The sequence below is a fragment of the Xenopus laevis genome, chromosome 5S, assembly GCF_017654675.1.
Source record: "Xenopus laevis strain J_2021 chromosome 5S, Xenopus_laevis_v10.1, whole genome shotgun sequence".
NCBI classification, from domain to species: Eukaryota; Metazoa; Chordata; class Amphibia; order Anura; family Pipidae; genus Xenopus; species Xenopus laevis.
Window position 1 is genome coordinate 17,771,964 of NC_054380.1, and position 26,896 is coordinate 17,798,859.

The 26,896-nt window shown below is 41.2% G+C and overlaps 2 protein-coding genes across 4 annotated transcripts in view; one reads left to right on the forward strand and one right to left on the reverse strand.

Annotated features, from left to right (window-relative positions):
- The window catches only part of ubr2.S (ubiquitin protein ligase E3 component n-recognin 2 S homeolog), a 174,915-nt gene that overhangs the window by 29,085 nt on the left and 118,934 nt on the right, over positions 1-26,896 (forward strand). The window lies entirely within an intron of this gene.
- The window catches only part of trerf1.S (transcriptional regulating factor 1 S homeolog), an 83,337-nt gene that overhangs the window by 20,101 nt on the left and 36,340 nt on the right, over positions 1-26,896 (reverse strand). Inside the window, exons 2-7 of one of the 2 annotated variants that reach the window (XM_018265011.2) lie at positions 17,143-17,216; positions 13,851-15,411; positions 11,975-12,018; positions 9,964-10,099; positions 8,025-8,255; positions 5,544-5,910 (exon numbers count right to left, since the gene is read on the reverse strand). In XM_018265011.2, coding sequence (XP_018120500.1) covers positions 5,544-5,910; positions 8,025-8,255; positions 9,964-10,099; positions 11,975-12,018; positions 13,851-15,203 — 2,131 coding nt within the window. In that variant the 5' untranslated portion in view covers positions 15,204-15,411; positions 17,143-17,216. The remainder of the gene's footprint in view (positions 1-5,543; positions 5,911-8,024; positions 8,256-9,963; positions 10,100-11,974; positions 12,019-13,850; positions 15,412-17,142; positions 17,217-26,896) is intronic. The other variant, XM_041564268.1, reaches the window with a different exon arrangement.

The window sequence follows — 26,896 nt, forward strand, 5'->3', positions numbered from 1 at the left end:
AGACGGGGAACGAGGGGTGACATATTTCCAGCCCTGCCCTATACCACCTAGTCCCCCTCTGTACCTGCAGGGTCTGCTTCCTTTGTAGTTATGCCCTTGTATATTAAAATAGTACACCACCACTTTGTCTGCTGGTGATATGACTTTGTGCTGTTAAATATTATAAATTCAACTTTTTACATAATGCAAGCTGTGGACACCAGCAATAATGGGATTTTTTTGATACTCACCGGTAAATCCGTTTCTCTGTAGTCCAAAAGGGGGACACAGGGAACAATGGGGTTAAGCTCCACCCTCCAGGAGGCAGGACACTTGATAATAATTAATTAAGGAGCATGCCATACTTGGCTTAACCCCGCACACTGTGCTCAACAATCAGTTTGTCCCAGAGAACTCTATAACATTAATGTAACAAACTATGACAGAAGAAAAACCAGGGATTATCCTGGACACGACCCTCTGGTCAATGGCTCGTCCTAGGGTGGGAAGCCCTGTGTCCCCCTTTCGACTACAGAGAAACGGATTTAATGGTGAGTATCAAAAAATCCTGTTTTTCTCTGTCGTTTTAGGGTGACACAGGGAACGATGGGGACTTAACAAAACAGTCCCAGAACAGCAGGGTGGGACAAGTCAAATTGAACATAATTAGTGTAAAACAGACTGCAACACCTTGCGGCCGAGGGAAGCCTCAGCTGAAGAAGTTGTGTCGAGTCTGTAGAATTTAGTGAATGTGTGGGCATAGGACCAGGTAGCCACTCTGCAGATCTGATCCAATGAGGCAGTGTTGTGCCATGCAGATGAAGCTCCCATTGCTTCCTTTGGACAGGAAAGCTTGTCTTATGGTTTCTTTTATCCACCTGGCGATGGTAGCCTTTAATGCTGGTAAGCCCTTACAAGGACCGGTCGGGAGGACAAAGAGAGTTTGCGATTTTCTGAATGGTTTTGACCTTTCCAGATACCACCGAGGTGCTCTGACTACGTCTAGGTTGTGGAGACATCGTTCTTCATCATTTTTAGGATCTGGGCATAGTGAAGGAACTATGATTTCCTGATTTATGTGGAAGGATGACACAACTTTGGGCAGGAATGAAGGAACTGTACCTAAAACGGCCTTGTGTTTGTGGAACACCAGAAAGGACGGATCACAGGATAGTACACTCAATTCAGACACCCTTCTGGTTGACTAAATTTCCACTAAGTACACAGTCTTGTAAATAAGCCAGGTGTCAGAAATCAAACTCATTGGTTCGAATGGAGAGTCCAGCAGGGCCTCTAGCACCAGATTAAGATCCCAACCTGCGACAGGAGGACAAAATGGAGGAATTACATGCGCCACTCCTTGCAGAAATATCCGTATGGTGTCCTCTGTTGCTAGTCGGTGTTGAAACAGAATAGACAATGCTGAGCTTCAGGCCTAGCTGTAGGCCTCTCTGTAAAAAGGATAGCACTCTAGGAATATTCAGTTCCAGAAAAGCCAATTTCGATTCATCACACCAATTGTAATATGAATGCCAGACTCTGTGATAAGACTTGGAAGAAGTGGGTTTACGTTCCTTTATCATTGTTGAGATAACTTCTTCTGCTATTCTCTTTCTCCGCCAGATGGATGCCTCAACAGTCATCCCGTCAAAGCAAAAAGTCCGGGATTGGAGTGTGTCACTGGTCCCTGGCTGAGGAGGTCTGGTCTGCATTGTAGACGGATTGGTCGGTCTATCGACATCTCTTGCAGGTCGGAGAACCATGTTCTTCAAGGCCAATTAGGGAGCTACCACAATCACTTGTGGATGCTGATTGTCTGATTTTCTTGAGAACTCGAGGTAACATCGGAAGAGGGGGGGGAAATGTATGCTAGGTTGAATGACCACATTTGTGTCCACCCCTGCCACCAGCGAGTCTCGGGATCGGGCAAAGAACATGTGAGTCTTTCGATTGGTTCTGGATGCCATCAGATCTATTTGAGGCTGACCCCAGAGATTTACTAGCTCAATGAATGCCTCCGGATGAAGTTCCCATTTACCCAGATGTACTTGGTTTCTGCTGAGGAAGTCTGCTTTTAAGTTGGATACTCCCGGAATGTAAATGGCCGACAATCGTACTTTGTTGGTCTCTGCCCATTCCAGAATTACTTGTGCTTCCTTTAGTGCTGCTTTGCTGCGTGTTCCTCCCTGACGATTTATGTACCCCACTGTGGTGACGTTGCTTTGGATGCGAACTGGTTTTTGGAACAGTCGGCGCGACCAATGACTTAGTGCTAGTTTCACGGCCCGCAGTTCTAGGATGTTGATGGGAAGTTTGGACTCCTCGAAAGACCATTGACCTTGTGCAGATAGATTGTTCCACGTGGCACCCCAGCCTTCGAGACTGGCGTCCGTGGCGATGACGTTCCAATCTGTGTCGGCCAAGATTGTCCCCTGGCTAGGTTGTCCTTCTTCAACCACCACTGGAGAGTCTCCCTTGTTTCCTGCGAGAGGTTAAGTGCCTGAGATAGGGGACCTCCCTTCCAAGTAGAAAGTATGTTTGCTTGTAGAGTTTGTAGGTGAATTTGTGCAAAGGGGGCCACCTCTATGGCTGACACTATGAGCCCCAGTACCTTCATCGCCATATGAACAGTTGACCTCTGATGAGAGATTAGTGATTGCACTTGATTTTGGATTTTGAGTTGTTTGTCGTGTGGCAGACATACTAGTTGTGTGATCGTGTTGAATTCCAAGCCTAGGAATACCATCTTGTGGTTGGGTAGTATGTTGGACTTGGACCAGTTTATGGTCCAGCCAAAGCTCTGTAATAGCAGGATTGTCTTGTTAAGATCCTCCTTGGTCTTCTCTACTGATTTGGCTTTTAGGAAAAGATCGTCCAGATGTGGAGTCACCGACACTCCTTGTAGCCGCAACGTTGCAGCCGTTACCAACATACGCTTGGTGAACACCCATGGTGCTGACAAAAGACCAAAGGGAAGAGCCACAAATTGAAAATGATGAATCGCGAATGCGAAACGAAGGTACTTCTGGGGAGGAGTCCATATCGGCACATGGAGATATGGAGATATTGATGTCTAGTGACATCATGAGTTGCCCCTGTTCCATTCCTCGGATCAGTGAACGGAGTGTTTCCATCTTGAAATAAATGGACCGGATAAACTATGAACAGATTGGAGTAGAACCCCGAGAATCTCTCTAGTCGAGGCACTGGTACAATTACTCCTGAGTGTTCCATTTTGGAGATGCAATGCAGAAAGGCTTGTTGGGATGAGACGGAACTCTGGACAGGAAGAACTTTCGTGGGGGTAGGTTTGTGAAGTTGAGATGATAGCCTTCTGTGACTATTTCGTTGACCCATGCGTCTGAGGAGTGATGGGTCCACACCTCCCGGAATTATAGCAATTTCTAGCGATTCCGGAAGGGTTACCCCGTCATGCTGAGGTAGATTTGTCACCTGAGGGCTTGTTGAAGGTCTTGTTAGTCTTCCATGGAGTATGCCCTTTATCGTTGGGTTTGTTACGAAAATGTGAGCGTTGTGGTAAACTGTTTTTGTGTGTATATTGTGTGCTTTGGCCACAAAATATTTTTCCATGTCTGGCTGTCCCTGAGGATCTACTCTTTGCCTGAGGAAGGAAGGTACTTTTACCCCTGTTGCTTTTGAAATTATTTTCTTGAGTTCTTCACTGAACAAACGCTGACCCTTGAAGGACAGAGAAGTTAGTGATTTCTTGGAACTCAGGTCGGCTGACCAGTTTTTAAGCCACAAGGTTCTACACGCTGCTATAGACAGGGCTGATGTTCGGGCTGTGATCTGTGAAGTATCAAGAGTAGTGTCGCACAGGTAGGCTGGTGCTTCCGCAATCATTTGAGCAGAAGATAACAGGTCCGTCCTAGGTATTCCATCTTGGATGTCTTAAACTAGTGATTCTGCCTATGCTTGAATAGCTCTGGACACCCACGCTGATTCCAGGCTGGGTCTTAGAGTTGAACGAGAGGACGAATGAATCGCTATTAGAAACCCTTCCAGGCCGCCGCGTCAGTCACTGGTAAGGAGGTAGACTGGGGAGTTAGTCCATTTATCCACTAATTTTTTAGGAAAAGGATAGGCCTTAGAAAACTTCCTTGTCGCTTGGAACTTTCTTTCTGGATTGTTCCATTCATCTTGAATCATATCTGTCAGTTGCTCATGCGATGGAAAAGATGTGGTGGACTTGTGCTGTCTTTTAAACAACCTTGATGATTCTGCTTGTTTCGGTGTTTGGGAAATATTCAGTACCTCGTGTACTCCTTTTATGATCTTTTCTATATCATGTTGAGAATCACAATCCTTCTCACCGTCTTGAAACTCATCTTCCTCTCCTGAGGACTCATCAGATGGTGGTATTTCACCCTCAGACTGAGAAGAGGCTTTCTCCGCCGATGAAACATCAGGAGAAGCATGAGCTAAGGTGTCGCCCTTGGATTCGTCTGAGCGTTTGCGCTTGCTGGCTGGCTTCTATTCGAGAATTGCCAGTGCCTTTCCTAAATTATCTGCAATGGTTGGCAGACCTTGAAAAGAAACTAATGATTTTGTGAAAGTTGCACTGCCCAGAGAGGAGCTGGGATGTCTTGTGCCTGGCTGGGACCCGGCTCTTGAGAAGGGCTTCCTGACACCGTGTTCTCTGTTTGTGCCTCGGTTGTAATATGACTGGCCCCTGAGGCCGTCTGAGCCCCTTGACCCATTGAACAGGATCTGCACAGCGGTTCACTCTGGCCCCCTGTAATTTTGAACTAACATTTTGTACATGCAAAATACGTCACCTGTGCTGTGGTGGGCGCTCTCCCCCCGCCCTTGTGAATAATCCCGCTGGCCTAGCTTCTGCCATGGGTATCACCTGAGTGGAAAGTCAGTGTGCAGGGCTAAGACAAGTTGCTTGTTGTGCCTGCTTGCACCTTCTTCCCTAGAATTATAAGCCAGCTACTCCAGTGCTGCTTGCTCAAATGTGCTGTGAGACTGACTGGGTACTTCCACTGTGGCCCCCTTGGGCTCCCCCGTGTTAGTCGCTGCTCTGCAGAGTGTATTCCACCGCAAGAGTGAAACAAAATGGCTGCTGGAACGCATGCGTTCCACTGCGAACCCATTCCAAAATGGCACCCGGCGCGGAAGCAGGCACTGTCTGGGTGGTCGTAATAGCCATTAGGCTAGCCAGTGACCCCGTAGAATTTGATCCGTGTCGGGGGCTAACCATAAGGATGCAGGTAACCCTGCTCCTGGTATCACCCCGGGTGCCAGTTTCAGCTGGCCGTAGAAATATTTCCCTGTAGGGAAGTCCATCCTCCTGGTAGCAGGACACTTGAAAAACTGATTGTTGAGCACAGTGTGCGGGGTTAAGCCAAGTATGGCATGCCCTTTAATTAATTATTATCAAGTGTCCTGCCTCCTGGAGGGTGGAGCTTAACCCCATTGTTCCCTGTGTCCACCTAAGACGACAGAGAAACTGAGCTGACACTCTTTATTGCTAGAAGCTGGCTGTTGCAAGGTCTTCTATACATAATAATAATCAAAAGAAGAAACCATATACTTACAAGGGCGACCAAGCAGCACTCTCGGTGAAGGTGTGAGCGGAGTCAGTGGAAGGTGTGTGTTGTGTATAGCTGTGATAACACTGCTGAACAGGCCTGATCCTTGGCGCACGGGGCTCAGCATCGGAGGTGGCGTGTATGTAGGTAACTCCTGAACTCCAGCTAGTAAATTCTCCCCCAGGACACGGGGAGAGCGCAGCTGACTTTGGTACAAGGTGGCACCAGAATAAAATGAATTGCCGATGAAGGAAGGAGGAGGGATGAACAGTGGTTCTGGTCGATGCCGGTACTTTCTCTTTTCCTGCTGAGGTTTGAGGCTGTCTGAGTTGCCAGATTTCGATCTGCTTTGGTGAAGCTTACTAATAATTTCCTAAACAGAATTTCACAATTCTAAGTCAGAACCACGATTGTCTAACCCAACATCATTATTCTTGCTAATAGCCAACAGTGGGTGGTCATATGTGTGGGTTTCCTGTTATAACCAGCACTAGTAATTGTTCTGCAGCTGAGGGAGACACTTGTTTTGTATTCTAATTTAAAAAATGCCTTTTTATAGTCTGTGCCAATTATAGGGTACATAGAGAGAGAGCATTTGCTTGAGGGAGCGGGAAAAGTGGTGTTGCAATAAGTAAATAATCTGTCTCCCCTATAGTTACTGCATTAAAAGTGAACATGTATCAGATATAAGCTTACTGTCCTAAATGTTGAGTGAGCTCAGGGTATCCACTGCAGCCCATAATCCATCAAATCCAGAGTTCATTACATTTTACCCAAATAAGTATCCAGAAACAATATATAAATCCAGCCAGAACATGAATACAATAAGAAAAAGCAGTTGGGGTCAATGAGTGTAATACTGCTGAATTGTATTTAATAGTATTCATGAATATATACAACGTATAGTGTAATGCAAATAACTGGGTGATACTTTTTGATAGTAGCTAGGACATACGGATCTGATGAACTGTGATGTCTCAGGGGTGTTTGGAATAAAGGGAGGTGAAAAGGATAAAGGCACCAACAATAAGCACAGGATTACCCATTTTGCTAAACCACCAGTGTTGACCACTACTCTGAGGTCTATAACAGGCCTATGAACTGCTTCTCCCTACAAACTAAGTTATGGTGGACAGGTTGGACATCCTGGATTTATATAATTTTGACTTTTTGTTGCCTTAACTTCTGAATCTAAAATGTATTCATATGTATCTTTCTACTAATCTAGATATCCAATTATGAAACGAAATAATCCAGAAACTCACAGCTGCTACTGCCTATTTCACCAACAATTATCTCATCAGCTGCAGACTTGTCTAACTTACCCAATATAAGAGTTTTCTTAGACTTTGGCCCAGTAAAACCATAATATATTCCTATAAGCATTGGGAAAGAGACATGTAATCTGTGCAAGAAGCAAGCTTTTGGGCAAGGCATTGAAAAAAAGCACATGCTACTCTACATACAATACAATATGGACGAATGCTAGAACATTCATTAGCTAAAAGTAGGGCTAGGAGCACACTGAATTGCATGTGTAGCAAAAACCTGTACAAATTGCTGTGGAACTCTGTATCACTGCACTAAATGGTTGCAATGCATGTTTCGACCATGACACCGTTTAAGGATAAAACTCATGGATCTTCATTTTACAGGTCTCAGGCTGTGCTGAAATTTTGTTATTCTGATTGATTATCTTTAAATGATAATGTCTTACAATAAAAAAGTCTATAGAGCCCTTGAGAAGACCCGGAGCCATAACAATCCCCAGGGTAGAGTCCTGCAGGTACCCGCGAGTTACCGGCAAAAAAAGATGGTACCCTGCGGGATGAGGGTAGGATTTTCTCATCTATATTTCTTATATTATGTTATTTTGTTTGTATTGTGCTCCTTTTACAATTTTACTAAACTGTCCCGCCCACTTTTGATGATGTCATTTGAGGTTTGCAGCAACAGCACTTCCTGTGTAATGGTGGTCAGCGGGTTGCGGATAAGGCAGTTGCAGGCCGGGGTTGGGTAGCAGATCCAGTTAGGTAAATAAGCAGTTTGCAGTTTGGGTTGCGGGTTTGGGTCAGGTCCGGGTCACGCAGGACTCTACCCAAGGGGATTAACAGCAGCCAGAGAAACACAGGCAAAAGAACGCCAATGATTAAAGCCATTGCCATCAGGAACCCTTTAGACTTCTGAAACAAGTAGGATAACATTGGGCTGCTGAGCAGTATGAAATAATAGTGGAATCTTCATGCACTGAATAGCAAATATTTTATAAAGATTACGTTTATCATGTGTGTAATACATTTGCCTCTACACAAGTGGGAGCTGCAGAACAGGTCATTTTTCTAATGGTTAATTGGTATATGATTCTAATTTAACATTGACTTTGATTAAGTGCCGATCAGTGGCAGCTCCAGCCCTCCTGGTAGGAAGCACATGGTATAAAATTGTTATTTGGCAAAGAAATAAGCAGCAGTGAAGAGAAGCACTCACAGAAGATGCGCATGAGCTGACCGCTTTTGGTGAGGACGGCGGGGAGGAGGACATCCTCGTAAGGACTGGCATGTCATCATCCGACGCACAGCTCTCGGGCTGGACTTTTTCCTCTTTGCAGCTGGTTTGCAGACTAGGCTCAGACATGGAAAGCGTTACAGGCACAGAAACAGGCATAACAATTGGGGGAACGCTATCCATCTCGCTCGCCTGCTGCTCGTCTCCTTCCTCCTGCACAAACAATTCAAGGCTTTCAGCCTTTATCAAACAGGATTCTAGTGGTCCTAAAGTTGCCACCCATCCACAACATCCTATAATCCTTACTTTAGCAATGTGACAGCTTGTGGATAAGAAATGTAAATGGGATACGTTTAAATGAAAACCTTAAAATAAGTGACTACATTTCATACATATCTGTGCACAAAATTCAAGTGCAATTTCTAAAGGCAGCACCGTGATTGAAATAACCTATATTGTGTAATGAAATAGAAATATTTCTCTAATAAAAGAAATATACTATGTCCTACTCACTCTTTCAGCTCAGGGTGCCTATATGTCCCAAATTTGCCACTGAAAATCTGAAGTCTGAATTAATATTTTCTAATGAGAGAGACTAATGAGTAAATGAATGAGGAGAAGTTGGTTGATATCCCTGCTTTGCAATACATAGTGGATCAAGTGGAAGCTTTGTTTGGCCTCAGCGGCAGATTCACTAAAGGACAAGTGGCTAACACCAACAGCAATTCAACAGCGTTGCCACCCACAGGGACATTGCCAATTCACTAACAGGAACAGGTGCCAATTAGTGAAAGAGACAGTCGCTAGCGTTCGTTCAAACTCAAAATCACCAGGCGACTTTTCACTCTGGCAAGAAGGTTGTTACTTCGCAAATTCAGGTATGTGCGAATTTTACTGAACGTTATCTCTTTCGCAAGAGTTGACTTTGCCACCTCAGAGCAGGTGATGTGCTAAAAAGAAGCTAGATCTTCCTCAATCTTCTGTCACTTACATCATATCCTGTGTGCCGGAAATGCATTTAAGTTCCAAAAACTCTGGCGACTTTTCCTTTTTTGAAGCGGGATTGCCTGCAAAAGTCCTACAAACTTTTTTTGGGAAACCGGTTTTCTCCAGACATTTCATAACATATGGAACATTCATTTTACAGTGGGCTCCATGTGTAGGGCATTATATAATTTCTATTGTCTTTATTAAGGTTTCCTGGACATTTGTAATAAAAAGTGGTAACTTCAAGCATTTGCACCAACATTTATAATAATGACGTCCATACAACTTTAAATTACCCACTGTATGTAAACTGACTTAAGCGCAAGATCACTAGCAAATTTTCGCGAGGCACAAATGAACGGTAGCGCATCTTCGCTAAGACATGCTCGCACTGTCGAAGTAGAAAAAAATGGTGAAAAATCGCCAGCATTCGGCGCCAAGGGCGCAACTTGCATATTAGTGAATTAGCGTAGTGGTAGTGAATTTGCACCTGGCAAAGTTGTGCAATGCGCGCGAAGCAGCCGCTGGCGACAATTCGCCCTGTAGTGAATCTGCCCCTCAGTCTGTTATAATGGGTAGTGTGTTATTACAGAAAGACACAAGAGCCTCATCCGTAAAAGGAAGGCGAAGGTATAATTGTAATTTTCCTTTCCTCTCAATCTGTTGATTTAGTCATGCCTAAACTGCTACTGCTACTCTCAGGCTTTTTTTTCATCTACCATGACCCTCCTTTTGTGTTATAATCCCTTTACAAGACGCATGGTAGGAATGTAGTCTGGCATAATTTTGAATGTTGCCATCACAAAATAGCCTGGGCAAATTGCAAGACATTGATGTCTTCTCTGGCCTAAGCCACAGGTAACCACCTTTGATGCTGTATCTGGTGGTTGATCTGACACCAAAGAATATAGGCAGATTCAGTTGGTGCACTTACTTGTTTTAGGTTTGAGTGTCTCACCCCACCATGTGACCTCAAGTGGCCATTCAGTGCCGGAAGGCTTTTGAATTCCTTAAAGCACATGGAGCATGTGAGTCGGTTTTTGGAGTCTTCTCTTTCGGAATACAATCCTCTATGTTGACGTCAGATGGAAGGATGAAAAAAAAAAATGCAGAAGACTTGAATGAATTTCATGGAGTGATTCATTAATGGCCATGCAGTACATTATTGTGGATTAGCAGATAGAGACCAAATGTGGTTAACCCTACTTGATTGCCATATATCCAGAGCCAGGTGTCTAATATGTGCATCACCAGCAAAGGGTCATTGAGAGAAAATTGTTTTTTTAACCAGGCAGAAGTATTCTTTTAGCCCTCTGTTTTGCTTTGGCCATTGAACTGCTAGAACGAAATATTGAGGGGCCCCTTCTGGGGATACGACTGAAATTGCAGCTGTGTATACTTGTTGGAGTTTGTTCACTGCTCCAGTTAGTTATAACGAAGTATAAGCTGCGGCCACAAACCCCTTTTAGGTGCCTTGAATCCCCCCCAAAACATAATTACAGTTTAATTTAGCTAATTTTTGGCCATTTCTAGCAGCGTATAAGAACTAAGAACATGGGTCCTCCACTGGCTTCTGATATCAATTTGCAGCTGAAACATGGAAAGAATTGCATACTTCTCCATGGGGTGAGCTAGAAAGAACATAGGGCTTCTAATGGGTTAGCATATAAGGTGTGTCTGGGTCTAACAGGACATGGTTGGGGCAGATATTTAATGTTGGGAGTTATGACAATGGAATCCACATTCCATAAGGCTACATTTAATTACCAGTTTCACTACTGCATATTTATACAGTGCAAATATATTTTACTCCTTGATACACTGTGCCAAGATAACATATAAAATAGAAACTGCGGCAAACATCAGAGGTAAGTGCAGTCTAGCTGTAACTGGGCAAATGTAAGTACATCAGGAATTAAACCAAAGTGAATTTACAGCTCATTCAACAACTGTGACATTTAAGAGCAATCCAGGGAGGGGCTCCCAGTGTGGTTTGCTACTTAAAAAACACATTTAGAATTACAGGAACTACATATATCTTTATCTATAATCTTCCTGTTTATATTTGGTTGAGATTTTTAATTAGTCATTGATGTCGACTTTTCTACTTATAATAGGGCAGAACTGATGGCTGAAGATGATGGGAGTTGTAGTTTGATGACAGCTGAAGCTGCTGGTTGTTGAGTGCTACACAAGTGCAAAAATAAAAATGTAATACAATCTTCATCATACTAAAATTATATCATTGTACAATCAATTCTGAAATAATCAAGTTTATGTTCACTATGCCTCTATCAGCATCTGTTTCTATTCTCTCTTCATGCATCAGTTGGGTGTCAGATATTCATTGACAGTTAGATCCAATATATCTTATAGGGGGCTTCCTTTCCTAGCATATATATTAGAGCTCATTCAAATTACTGATTCCAGTACAAACAAAATAACTGCCTTTGCACAAATCCTGCATGTAGAGAGACGTGATGTCTGATGATTTAAATAGAGTGAGCTCTAATACATCTTCTAGGCAAAATGATCCCCCCTATAAGATATATTGGATCTAACTGTCAATGAATACCTGACACCCAACTGCTGCATGAAGAGAGAATGAAGAGAAACAGATGCTGAGAGAGGGATAGTGAAAATAAACTTGATTATTTCAGAAATACTACAGAATTAATTGATTATATTTAGACAATGTCTTATTTCAGTATGCTGAAGCTTATATTAAATTTTCATTTTAACGATAGTTCCCCTTCAATAACTGATTCAACTTCCCCACCCAAGCCTTCCTACTGCTTGCTACCAACCAAGAATGACAGACAGCGTTGCTGGTAGCTTTTGACCCGCACACCAGTCATGGACATTACTGAATGGAAACATGTATCCGGATGTTTGTGTCTGTTAAATTGAACTCAAATGAATATCAGTGCAACTGGAAAAATTACCTGTGATCTGGTGAAACCGTGGGAAGAGTGACATCAGAGAGAACCTATAAAGGAATATATTTGGGTGACTAAAGGCAGGAACTCATTTTGACACAAATGTAACATATTAAATAAGTAGAAAAAACGCTTCACTCCAAGAGACGCATTCTGGAACACTAAACACTCTGGGGGTCATTTACAAAAAGGAAAGCAGTGGACGAAATGGGTGAAATCCATACACCCTTTAGCAAATTATTTTTGTCTTGTGCCAGTTAGAGTCCTGCATCGGGTCGGGTAACCCGACATCTGGCAGGGTTGCGAGTGGAAATTCAGACCCTCACTTTAATGCGGGCCAGCATTCGGGTCACATCCCCCCTTTTTCAGAATGGGTTTGGTTGAGGTGAGCATTCCAACTAAATTTGGAACTAATTTAAATTTTAAGGTGTGCAGTCGTAAGGTCATGCAAGCGAGAGTTGAGAAGAATGACTCATTACGTCACGCATCACTGGATCGTTATCATTTTCTCTCTCTGACAGGCGCAGGCAGCAAGTTGCAAAGTGCAGCCAGTCCTGAATTTATGGCAAGGCCACCAAGGCCCAGACCTAGGGTGGCAGGATTATAGGGGTGGCATTGGGGAATCCCCAGCGTTCCTGTGCATGCTCGAGCTCCTGCACATATGCGGGGAGGGTGGGCCGCTCACGCAGCTGCTAGGACCCAGTGGTCTAGGGGCAATGAAGCATGAAATCCGGGCCTGGGTGCAACTGCTTTACATCAAAGGATACAGTATGTCAATGATCCTTCTACCTTTAGGAACACCATGTAACTCTACGATAAGTTGCCATCATACCACAAAGCTTAGCTCAGGTGGCTAGTGAAGGTTGGAGTTCTAGGGCAACTCTGCCTAGGTTTAGCAGGAGTAAGGACAGGACGGGCCTGCACCCACCAATGGGAGGAGACTGTGCATTTTGCAAGTACTGAGTATTTGAGATGAAAACTTTTGCAAAAAGATAATCCTGTGCTGCCGGTCATCCATATATCATTTATACATTCTTACTGTTTATTTTGATGACTTATGTGGGGTGGCATCAATAAGGACAATGTATACACAGAAACACAGAAAAAAAAATCACACTTGGGGAGACTTCCTGGGAGAGGGCAATGATCTGTTGAAACTTATTATACTGTAGAAGTGTTCATTACTGAAGCTTTGGAGACAAAAAGGAACACCAAGAGCCCCAATAGTGTAATATGTTTTAACAAGGAGTAATGGTAGAGTAAACAAGTTAATACTCACAAACCAGGGTTACCGCTAGGCAACCACTGTATAGGCAGGTGGGGAAATTATCCTGACCCCACTCAGGAATAAGAAGTCGCTCTCTGTAAAAGAAGAAAGTGGGGATGATACCCCTCCACTCGGGGTGGACTCGATATGGTAGTAAAACAAAACAGAGGCGCCAAAAGGATAAAAATAGCTAAAAGCACTTAAAAACCCAATGGGTAATTCAGAGGAGGTAGTAATAAACTTACCTCCTCCAAGCAGACACCAACAAAAGTGGTAATTTTCAATAGTAGTTTATTCACAAAACTGTATTGCAACGCGTTTCGCAGGCATTTCCTGCTTCATCAGGCAATATGGAGCGGGAGCAAAAACCAACAGTGTCTTTGTATAAACACACCAGGCGCCTCTGTCACAGTTTATACAAAGACACTGTTGGTTTTTGCTCCCGCTCCATATTGCCTGATGAAGCAGGAAATGCCTGCGAAACGCGTTGCATTACTGAAGCTTTAAATGTTAAGCATGCAAAAATTTTTTTTAATTATTTTTAAGTTTTATTATTGCTATATAGCTTCCCCATCTACTGTATTTCTGTATGAGAGTTGTAAGGTTACACTGTACCTGAGGCCAGGCAGCAGTTGAAGATGGATGTGGTCCTCTGCTATTCACCATAAATGAAGAGTCCTGTGGCAGGGCAGCATGCTGAGATACAGTGTTTCCAATACCATCCACATCATGATTGTTATAATTATCTACGGTGTCTACATTTGTAAATCCCACTGCGCTTTCCATGACAACTTGAGATTGGCTTTCGTATGATTTCTGCTGGCTTGAGTCTTGGTGCAGAGATTGCTGCTGTGGCACCAGGTTCTGCTTGTACGTGTGCCTAAAGGGCTGCGAGTGCTGATAAGCATATTGTGGCACTGATCCCAGCTGAATGAGCTGCATGGTTTGTGTTTGATCCTGCTGGTAATACTCAGTCTTTTGATTGCAATCCCTGTGATAGGAGGCAGGTTGCATTTGCATATGATGATGCAGTGATTGCATTGTGTGATGCAGCTCTGGCCTTGCAGCCTGCGAATGGTAATACTGAGGCACTTGACCTGAGAACTGACGTTGTTGCTGCATTTCCTGAGATGATGCACGCTGCTGGCCTGACTGAGCATCTTGGATGTAATAATGAGATTGTTGCGCTTGCTGCGGTAACAACTGATGAGACTGAATTTGTTGCAAATACTGTTGGCCTTGTTGCATTAAAGACTCTGACTGCAACTGGCTTACATGCTGTGGGTATTCATAGAAAAAATGCTGCTGTGGGTGCTGCATCGCTTGCATTTGATGCTTCTGTGGTGTATTTGGGAGGTTTGGTTGCGTTTGTTGGTACCTGTCCATGGTTGCTGTAAGGGATGACTGCTCAGCCCCTAGTTTGACAGAAAGCAGCTGCCTTAGTGCACTGTCACTATCCATTAGAGATGGCTGTTCATGAAGTCCCTGAGATGCGGAAGGATTTCTTAAATTCTGCCGCGCAAATACCTTTGTAAACGAGTCGAGTTTGTGTAAAGCACCACTGGTCATTTTCGTTCTATTTTCGTTGAGTTGATCAAAACATGGCAGCTGGAAAGAGTCTACGATTTCATTTTGTGTCTGCGAATTCCATGACAAGTTTTGGTCGTAGCTATTTAAATTATGAATTATTCTCCCCTGGATATGGTTGCCAGACGCAGAATACGTCCAATGTGCCGGACTGGCTGCGTCCACAGGTCTGACACTTTTAGTAACTGCCGGCAAAGCAAGATTTCTAGACTCATGGGATAAATGAGGAGATGATGAAGAAGACTCTGAAGCATTGGTGTCCAGTGAATCGTAGCTGTGGTCTAGAGATTGGCTGTTTGCTTCATTTTGTAATTGTTGAAAGTACAAATTTTCGTTATTGCCAATTGCAAGGTTGCCCTTGAACAGCTGATGATCTTCCATAGTGACCTTACCCTGATATTTTGGGTACAGGCCCACACAGGATAAAGTCCTGAGAAATATAACAAACGCTATGTAGGGTCAAGTATTCAGTGTACCCATTTATGTGCACCGTGTTCCTCTACTTATTCTAAGTGCAGAAGAAAATGGAGTCTGAGCTGCTCAACATCTTCAAAGAATAGGATGTGCTTGATATTCTTGCGTCATCCATCTGCAAATGGCAAAGAGAAATCTCATGATTATCAATAGCTTATACAGAAAAGACAACCCCATCTGCTACCATTCTCCTTTAAATTGGGATGCTTAGGGAACAAGTGCCAGGCTGGGCTGAAACTGATACAAACATCCATTAACCTATTTCTACAGTTGGAGGAAACGGGTTTAGTCCACAGAGGATTTTTAGTTAAAGATATTAAAGAGGATTTATTGATATTAACTTTATTATGTTGTAATGGGAGGATGTTGCATTTTGTTCATCTTGAAATGTAAGGCTGTTGAGCGGCAGATCAAAAAGGCAAATTGCCCTATTACTTTGCGAACAGAATCACTGCTTCTTGCTGTAATTAAAGGAGAACGAAACCCTTAAAATTAATGTGGCTTAAAATGCCATATTTTATATACTAAACTTATTGCACCAGCCTAAAGTTTCAGCTTGTCAATAGCAGCAATGATCCAGGACTTCAAACTTGTCACAGGGGGTCACCATCTTGGAAAGTGTCTGCGACACTCACATGCTCAGTGGGCTCTGAGCAGCTGTTGAGAAGCTAAGCTTAGGGCTCGTCACTAATTATCCAGCAGAAAATTAGTTTGGCCTGTAATAAAAGCTGATGCTACAGGGCTGATTATTACATTCTGATGCTAATTGCACAGCGTTTGGCATTTTCGTTACTGCGCAAATTCACTAACGAACGCTGGCGTAGATTCGCTAGTGTTACTTCGCACCCTTACGCCTGGCGAAGTTTCGCTACGGACATAACTACGCAAATTCACTAACTTTCGCAGTGTACTGAACGCTACCTTTTACGCTAGACTTCCTTCGCCACCTCAGACCAGGCAAAGCGCAATAGAGTAGATAGGGATTGCTTCAAAAAAAGTCAAAATTTTTTCTAAGTCCCAAAAAATGCTGGCGTGTTTTCTACATTATGGGTGATAGGCTGAAAAAGATCGAAAATTTTTTTGGGGCTCCCCTCCTTCCCCCCTACATTTCCTGACTCATGGCAACTTACCTAGACAGTGGGCACATGTGTAGGGCAAAATAAAATTTTTATTTGATGTTTTGAAGATTTTCTAGGCATTTGTAGTGCTGATACGTATTCCTCCATTGAAATTTGGCGCCATATGCAAATTAGCCTTCGCTAGCGTAACTTCGCTTCACTTAGCGAATCAACGCTAGCGCAACTTCGCAACCTTACGCTACCCCTGAGCGCAACTTCGGATTTTAGTGAATTTGCGAAGCGCTGGCGAAACTACGCCTGGCGAAGTTACGCCTGGCGCAACTACGAATCTTAGTGAATTTGCCCCTATGTGTACTGTATATTGTGAGTGGGTCCCTAAGCGCAGTAAGTGACAGCAGCACAGAGCATGTGCAGTGAATCAGCAGAAAAGAAGATGGGGAGCTACTGGGGCATCTTTGGTACAGAAGTCCAAGACATAATGTACAACATTTCTAGCCTACTTCTCTAGTTAGGCTTTAGTGCTCCTTTAAGTGACTGACTGCAAACAAGAAAAATATAATAATAATAAAGAATAAGCTCCCATGTTGCCAAGAATAAACTATTGCTAAAACTCTGATTCTGTTGGGCGTGCACCGCAGATTTCTACATTCAATCTTGCTTTAGCCATAAATGCTCAACAAAAGTAAATGCTGTGCTCATACTGATCCATTTGGAATGGCAGTTATGGGACAGCTGATCTGATATGAAGAGACATCAACATATGTTACCTTTACATTCATGCAAGCTGTGGGGGAATGCTGGACGTGGTTTGTTTTGCCGTGACCTTCTTCAATGAATGTATCTATTAAAAGAAAAAAATATATATATTTATTTTCCCATATCATGTTTGTGGCTGCTCACAGATACTAGGGGGCCTGTTTACTAACAATCGAATTGCGTTTTTTTCCACAAGTTTCGAAAAATGTGTGGTTTTCCTATATTTTCAAAAAAGCTCTAAAAATTAGAATTTTGTTAAAGGAGAAGGAAAAGCCTATTTACTTGGGGGTGCCAAATGTTAGGCACCCCAAGTTATTCTATATACTTACCCGACTCCCCGGGCCGGTGCTCCTATCAGCAGAAAACTGCACCGGTTCGGGGTTCTTCCAGCGAGCACCACGGAGCGATTGGTTTTCTTCAAATTTCCCGGGGCAGACGCGCAGTATAACAAAATAGCAACTTCTTTGTTAAAGTTTGGTTTTCCACACTACAGTTTTCTGCTGATAGGAGCACCTCCCAGGGTTTCAGGTAAGTACATACAATCACTTAGTAAATTCAGCCTGTCTCCTTTAAGTGGAAAAAAACCACAAAACATCTAGTACCAAACAAGTAAAAGTTGGTGAGATGCTACAGAAGTCAATGGGGACTGCACTGATATTATTGGACTGCTTTAAATCAAATCGGATTTTTTGTCGCAAGAAATTGTCAAACTTTCAGAGGTTTTAGAAGAGGTATTTTTATTGCATCGTTCCGCACTTTTTCCCCGTTTGTACTTTTTATATTCTGATCTTTTAATAAATTCAAGGACATTCGTGGTTTTAGAGAATGTGAGTTTAGTCGTGGTTTCTAAAACAACTAAAATCCAACCTTTAATAAATAAGCCTCTGAGATAATGAGCATAATCTGAAAACCAGAAACACACAAAAGATTTGCTCCTAGATGTAGTCCAATAACACTTGTGCACCTCTATACTGGATCAGGCTAAATGTAAAACATTCACCTTTATTGTTCTTGAGTGATTTCAATGTTACGTTGGCCTCGTGTTTGGGATCATCATTGTCTTTTCTTTTTTTTTTTAAAGCAGTGTGTGTTGGTTGGCATGAGCAATGGCGCAATAAGTCTCACTGATACTCAATCTGTGTATAACATTGTACAACTTGTAATACGTCATTGGTTTTATTGTCATGGGAAAAAAAAGATTTTTCAAAATGAATCAGTTAATAGTGCTGCTCCAGCAGAATTCTGCACTGAAATCCATTTCTCAAAAGAGCAAACAGATTTTTTTATATTCAATTTTGAAATCTGACATGGGGCTAGACATATTATCAATTTCCCAGCTTCCCCAAGTCATGTGACTTGTGCTCTAATAAACTTCAATCCCTCTTTACTGCTCTACAGCAAGTTGGAGTGATATCACCCCCCTCCCTTTTCCCCCCCAGCAGCCAAACAAAATAACAATGGGAAGGTAACCAGATCCCTAACACAAGATAACAGCTGCCTGGTAGATCTAAGAACAACACTCAATAGTAAAAACCCATGTCCCACTGAGACACATTCAGTTACATTGAGAAGGAAAAACAGCAGCCTGCCAGAAAGCATTTCTCTCCTAAAGTGCAGGCACAAGTCACATGACCAGGGACAGCTGGGAAATTGACAATATGTCTAGCCCCATGTCAGATTTCAAAATTGAATATAAAAAAATCTGTTTGCTCTTTTGAGAAATGGATTTCAGTGCAGAATTCTGCTGGAGCAGCACTATTAACTGATGCGCTTTTCTGCTATACTTAATGCTATACTTTGTTTAAAGGTGCAAGTACAAAAATAGTATTTTCAGTAATTCTGTGAATTTAATGTACATGTTCTGTTTGTCATTTTATTGTAATAACATCATTTGCGGGTGCTATAAAAACAAAATGCTGGTGGTGTCTCTTCAATGTGAATTTCAGAAGAGGTTATTTCAAAGAGCTTTTGATTAACAACTGGCTAAAAAGACAAACTAACCAAACCACTGCAAGCCAACCAATATTCATTTAATACCAAATGTGGTGGAGACTGAGAAAGGGATCATGGTACCAAAATAATTGTGGTTTCTCCATTGTGCTTCTGCCTGATGTATCAGTACACACAAAACGACATGCTTTGTAACGGTTTTAGAATATTTATATGAAAATAAGCCCATGAAGACAAAACTCTCTCAGGAATCCTGTATTTAGCCTTTTATTCTGTCATTTTAGTTATAATGTTGTGGTTTCTCTTGTGTAACCACACAGCATGTTGTATCTGTTTAACTGTTTTGATGTGTACACACAGACTCCTTATAGCGTGAATGAAACTTTCCATTGGTGTCATCGACACAGGTCTTAGAATGACCATATTATATGGTGTGGAAAAAAAAAAAAAGTATATATACGCATATATACATTTAAAATAACATCTGAGAAAAGAACATGATATGGCTGTTCTGCATTACCAAAGTATATCTAGCTACAATATATACTGAACAGTGGTAAAAGACTATGTACAGCCCATGGCACTTTTTTACACCATTTTTTTTATCATTTACATTTTATAGCCCAGTGTGTAATTTAGATAATCAAAAATGCAAATGTTGTATATGAAAAGCAAGTATACCCCCACTTTTATCATTCGCTGAAAAATCTAATAGAATCAAATGTACCAGATTAGGTGAAAATTATTACAACAACATTAGAGAGGATCTGGGAAGAACCATATTTTAACCTTAGACCTTTTGTTTGTTTTTCACTCTGTTGTTGAAGAATGTGGTTTTCCCATGCCTAGACCTAGAGGAGCTCTCTGAGGCCTTTAGAAAAAGGTTATAGTGGCCCACGAGTCAGCAGCGACAACGATAAAAAAATGTATCAATTAAACGTATCAATTTAGAACAGTTAAAGGGTCGGCAACCCCCCCTCCCAGAGATGCTTTAGAAAGTGAAAAATGAAACTTTACACTTATTAGAACAAGGGTCACAAATAGGAAATAGAAGTAATTGGAAAAAGTCTATTTCTGGTGAACTATCTAAAACCAACTGAACTTGAAAAAGCGTTTTAAGGTGAACAACCCCTTTAATACAGATAATTACTACATGGCAGCACAGAAACCAGTGCAATTAGCATCAGAATTTAATAATCAGCAAACCTGTAGTATCTCCTTATATTACAGACAAACCTCATTTCCTGCTGCATAATTAGTGACGAGCCCTAAGCTTAGCTTCTCAACAGCTGCTCAGAGCCCACTGAGCATGTGAGTGTCACAGACACTTTCCAAGATGGTGACCCCCTGTGACAAGTTTGAAGTCCTGGATCATTGCTGCTATTGACAAGCTGAAACTTTAGCCTCGTGCAATAAGTTCAGTATATAAAATATGGCATTTTTAGCCGTATTCATTTTTAGTGTTAAGTTCTCTTTTAATCAATACTATAAATAGGCTACCAATTGTAGACAATTGTAGAGATGTAAATCTGTTTTACAGTTTTTGGTGCCGTGAATAACCTGGGTTCAGTTTCTAAGACAATTCCTACCTAGGGCAAATTGAACTTGTAGTAGAACAAACCAAGAGGCTGCTCTAAAAACTAGCCCGGATCTTTCACTTTCAGAATGACTTTATTTAGCAAATAGCTCTCATATACAGGGTTTCTTGTCCCTTACTTCCATTTAAGTCTCTTTTTATCCCAAATCTCATCCTGGACAGTTTTTTTAAAAAAAATTTAAAAACTGACAAAATAAAAGACTAAGGGGCACATTTACCTAGGGTCGAATATCGAGGGTTAATTAACCCTCGATATTCGACTGCCGAATTGAAATCCTTCGACTTCGAATATCGAAGTCGAAGGATTTAGCGCAATTCGTTCGATCGAATGTTCGAAGTAGCCAAAAAATTTTTTTCCTCTATTCCTTCACTCGAAGTAAGTAAGTGGGCCCCTATGGGAAAGACTTACAAAAATGCATATAGTTTGAATTGTATAACATCTGTTAATAGTTTTCTGACAGGCACATTTATTATTATTATTATTATTAATATTTTTATCACATGAATTAGATATGAAACATAAAAATGACACACAAAACTGGATCATTACATAAAGAGGCACTCTGATACAACGATTTGGCAAGTAAAAGTTGTCATGGTCCTATAGAAGTAAATAGGAGCTGTGCTGACCCTACTGATCCATTTTTAATCAATTCGGACTTTTAGAGAGTTTCTGATTTTTATTCACTACTAAGGGGCACATTTACTTAGCTCGAGTGAAGGAATAGAAAAAAAAAACTGAATTTCGAATGATTCTTTTTGGCTACTTCGACCATCGAATTGGCTACTTCGACTACGACTTTGAATCGAACAATTCGAACTAAAAATCGAAGTACTGTCTCTTTAAAGAAAACTTCAACCCCCTTCTTCGCCAAGTAAAACCTACCGAACCTCAATGTTAGCCTATGGGGAAGGCTTTCTAACAAATCAAACAAATTGTGGTAAATCCTACGACTTCGATATTTGAAGTCGAAGGATTTAACTTCGACAGTCGAATATCGAGGGTTAATTAACCCTCGATATTCAACCCTAAGTAAATGTGCCCCTGATTGTCAGAAAAATGTGAATTGTTCAGTGTTTGTTGTGCTATTTATCTTTAGATATTTTATAGATGTCATGGCATTTGTGGTTTTAGAGAAAATTAGTTTATTTGTGGTTTTAAATAACCCTAAAACCACTAAAATGAGACTGTTGATAAATGGACTTCCAATTGTTTTCTCTGGGGTGAAAATACTTTTTTTCACCAATTTTTTTATTACCAGAAAAAGAATGAGCACTGCATTAGCAAAGCTACCCTGTAGGGGAATTGATTCTATTCTTGTGCTAGAAAAGTATAGTAAATAGAAATCAATTGTTTTTCCCCCTAAGGGTAACCATTGTTTCCATTATTTAAAAAAACAAAATAGTGACAAATCAGCCTGAGAATTTATATAGCTAGAGTAGCTTGAAAGTAATACACCATTTTGGACTGGCAGAACAAATAAAAGTCAATTGTTATTGCGGAATGATCAGTTCTTGCAAAAGAGAAACTACCCATTGAAATATATATACGGATATAGAAAGGCACAAACTGCAGCACAATGCAAAAACCACTATAAATAATCAGAGGAGTAGCATGTGGCATAGAAAGTATCTGTTTGTCACAAAACCATAACAAGTTCTAAGTATAAACACCTGAAAACCACCAGTGTGGAGGGGCAATGTGAGGAAACGTGAAACGTTTGCAAAATAAGACAAGGTGGAGATGGTTATTATGCTTTTGGGTGTCTTATGGTAAAAGCTACCCATGCTAAGAGATGGTTGTTCAACCTGATCAAGGAACCATCAGATTTGCAGCTCTGTGCTCTATGGGGAGCAAATATATAGGGAAAGACTCCAAAATAGTGCAGTGATGCACCGAATCCACTATTTTGGATTTGGCCCCTGAATCCTTCGCGAAAGATTTGGCCGAATACCGAACCGAATCCTAATTTGCATCCTGGATATGCAAATTAGGGGTGGAAAGGGGTAACATTTTTCACTTCCTTGTTTTGTGACAAAAAGTCACCCGATTTCCCTCCCCGTCCCTAACTTGCATATGCAAATTAGGATTCGGTTCGGCCAGGCAGAAGGATTCACCGGGATTTTGAATCATGCTGAAAAAGGCCGAATCCCGAACTAAATCCTGGATTCGGTGCATGCCTAAATAATGCAGAGTCCTGCTCCGGTCCATTTTTTGGAACCCGTACCTGACCTGTATCCGCAACCTGCAACCCATACCCGCAACCTGCATTCTTACCCGCTTGGACCCGCTACCAGACCCACAAGTACCTTATCCGCGACCCGCTGACCATCAAGAATCAGGAAGTGCTGTCATTGTAAACCAGAAGTGACATCATCGGAAGTAGACGTGATCAGAAAAAAAGAGTAAATATCGCTATTGAGAAGACCACCCCGCGTCTATACCCGCACCCGGAACTTCTACCCGCAAACCTCAGGGTACCACATGTTTTTGCAGGTAACCCGCGGGTACCCAACCCGCTGCAGGACTCTAAACTAGTGTAATAACTAATTTTATATAAAATCTTATAAAAAAAATAAATGTGTTTACATACAATAAGGTCCTCATCATATCGAGACAACAATATGTTTGATTTATGATGAAGTTGTCTTTTATATACTGTGTATATAAAAGAAGAGCCCTAAGTCCTGTTTCTACTGTAATATCTATCTGTTGAATATCTTTAACATAACCCCCAAGGTGAGCAGCTTTACATAAAATGGACATACAGTACCTGCCAACGGTTCCGAATTTGCCAGAACGGTTTCAAGAAGAAGGTTGTTTCTCATAAAAGTCAGGGTTTGGAGTGTATTTGCAATGTAAATGAACATAAAGGGACATGTTCAGAAAGATAGGAGCCTCAATCACAAATGTACTTTCTCAAACATTGGTAACTATGCACAGATAACAAGTGATCTAAAAAATCTTTATATTTCCTTTATGAACTATGCTTGGCATAATGGTAGGTTGTTTTTTGTATTCTCACCTGCAAACTGCTTCTGATTGTCTTTGTGTAACGGCCAAAGTAGCGTTCGGGGTTAGTGGCAACCAATGCATTCAACAACAGGAACAAAATGTACGTGTCTCTGCTATAGGAATTAAAGTTCATAAATTCAGCTTGTTATACGGGTTGAATTTTAAACTGATTTCGAGATTACAATTTATACGTGCGTATCAATTTATGCTCATGCGCTATGCGCTTAAAAAGACTTCAAGGCCTGCTTTTCCTGACGAAGTTTCCCTACCAGCGTGTCTCTGAGCCTTTTCTACAGATTGCCTGAACCTGTTTTTGACCTGGCCTGACTTCTGGACTTCCCTACTTGCTACTCTTCTTGCTGACTTCTGCCTGATTCCAGTTTGTTGATCCTAAGCTGCCTGGCCTTGACCTCGGCCTGTTCTTGACTCTGCCTTTGCCGGACGATTGTGCACTGCGCTACTGGAAGTGTTACTGTTACAGCACTTCTGCCACTCCTCCATGTGACCAGTCCTGTTCTACCTTCTGGTATTGTTTCATTGTGGGAGGTGCAGGAGAGGCTATTCCTCATCCAGGCTCCAGCAAACAGTGAGTAACCTGACAACAGGTGACATAGCAGATGACAGATAATCCCTGTAAAATAAAATTGTACTTTATCAATTGTCTTCTGTGTAACCTGTGCATTTTTTTCATCTTAAATGGTTGCACACATGGCTATTCAGCAACTTTGTTTATATAAACTATGGCAGTCTTTCTGAAGCAAATTCACAACTTTTACAAACACTACATTCAGAAACGGAACTAGAGGGGGGGGGGCCCTGGCTCAGGACGCGCAGCCGGGCCCCCCGCCCCCCTCCGTACACTCGGAACTGGCCGGGAATATGCGGCGTGCGGACTGCCGGGGGGCCCTGAGGGGGTGCGGGCCCTGGCCTGCTCGACCCCTTGCTCCCCCGGTAGTTCCGCCCCTGACTACATTACATTTTAATTATTCTGATTAACTTTTAGTTTTTGATGTTACTGTTCCTGTAAATCCCAGTGACTGTCCTGTTTTGCTTGGACTGAATCACTGCTAGGGTTGGTGAAGAAAGAGTTGATAGTAAAGCCTCTTTCCCCCATAACCATGTAAAAAAATTTTTTTATATATCTACATATTTATATATATATATATATATATATATATATATATATATATATATATATATATATATATATATATATATATATATATATATATCTATCTATCTATCTATCTATATATATATCTATATATATATATATATATATATATATATATATATATATATATATATAATCTGTGTCAAGCGACCGCACTCTAAAGACCGGACTTTGCTTAATCTTTGTGGGTGCTCGGTCAAAAAATCCTTGAAAAAGGCCCAAATGTGGGCCGAAACGTCGGATTTATGTACTAAATAAAATCACTAATTTTGAAGAAAATAACTTTGGTGTGCGGGTCTTTCAATCAAATCAATCTCTCTCTCTCTCTCTCTCTCTCTCTTAAACGCATTAAAACCACTGAACATCTTTAATAAATGTACATTTAAATGTTGCTGAGAATGATATTTTCTTTGACTGGGGTTGGCTCTAACTCCTGAAACATTATAACAGAAGAGAACCGACTTCATCTGCGTTGTTGTAAAAGCCGGAACTGTAGAACAGAAATGGATAACAAATACTGCTTCCGCCTGGAATTACAATTATAAATCATTCTGAAAACATTTAAATGTAATTTATTTATTTTGGAAATTGCTCAGAATTAAATGTTCTATAACATTTTGGGATGGATTCACACCTTTTTTTCAAATTCACGAAGTGGCTAACGCTAGTGAAAATTCGCCAGCGTGACGTCACTTTGCCACTTCGCCAATTTACTAACAGTGGCCCTGGCGAAAATTCGCCAGCGAATTAGATAGAGTAGTGCAATTTAGCAGCCTAACGCCTGGCTGCAAAGGGGCGAAATTATGCAAATTGATTACGTTTTTTTTTTTAATGAACGTTACCTCTTTCGCCAGAGTTGACTTTGTCAGGTTAGACCAGGCAAAGTGCAATAGAGTAGATCGGAGTTTGAAAAAAGAAAAATTTTCTAAGTCCCAAAAAAAACGCTGGCGTGTTTTACTTTTTATATTGTTATAGGCTTTAAACATTTTACAACATATGGCACCTTAACTATTCTGTGGGCACATGTGTAGGGCATTAGAACACCCCTATATACTTTTACTATGCCTGGCGAAGTAGTGGAAGGCAACGCTAGTGGATTTTCGGAGGTAAGTAAATTTCCCCCATAGTATTTTGTAGTTTTTTTTTTTTTTAATATAACCGTTTTTTGCACAGTAGTAATGAGCCAAATTGTTGCCAAGTTTTGCATCGAAAATGACAGACTCCAATGTGAGAAAATAAATGTGCGTAAAAAAAAATGTTCCGCGTCACACGCACAAAACTCGATTCGAATTCAATTTGAATTTGATTCGAGTTTTCAGGTCGGGACTATTTAAACGTTCACATTTTTAAACAAATAATATACCATTTGAGTTGTGAATAAAAATTGAATTTATAAGCAATATAGATCCTATATCTGTAGTAGAAAATGACTGTCTTTTAAGCAGACACACATATTAATCAATAAAAAGCAACATCCTCACTTGAGGTTTTCACGTAGCGTGGGAAAATGACTAATGCTTCCCTGATACTCATATTGCTAGTAAACATATATTCATTGTAAATGTCTTTAGTATTATTATTACTTGTTATGTACTACGTGGTCTTGTAACATTACATTTTTCGTGGTGAAAGTTTGAAGCTCTACAAATGTTACCTTTTGTGAAAAACGTTTTAAATTCATCTTCCGAAAAAAAAAGGATAGATTTAACTGCTGTTACAGTATATGTGGCAAATAGTGATGGGCAAATCTGACACATTTTGCTTCACCGAAAATTCACAACAAATTCGCCAAATGTATTTGTCTATGGATGACAATTTTTTATATGGGCGTCTTTTTTGCAAGAAACCTGGCACAAAATTCCGCTCATCACTGAGTGATTTTACACATTTGCAACATTTAGGGGCAGCTTTATCAAAGGTCGAGGTGAATTTTTAAATGAAAAAAAATTTGAATTTTGAGCTATTTTTTCTGTACTTCGGCTAAAAAATAGTCCAAATTTGATTCAAATTTGAAAAAAATGCAAAAAT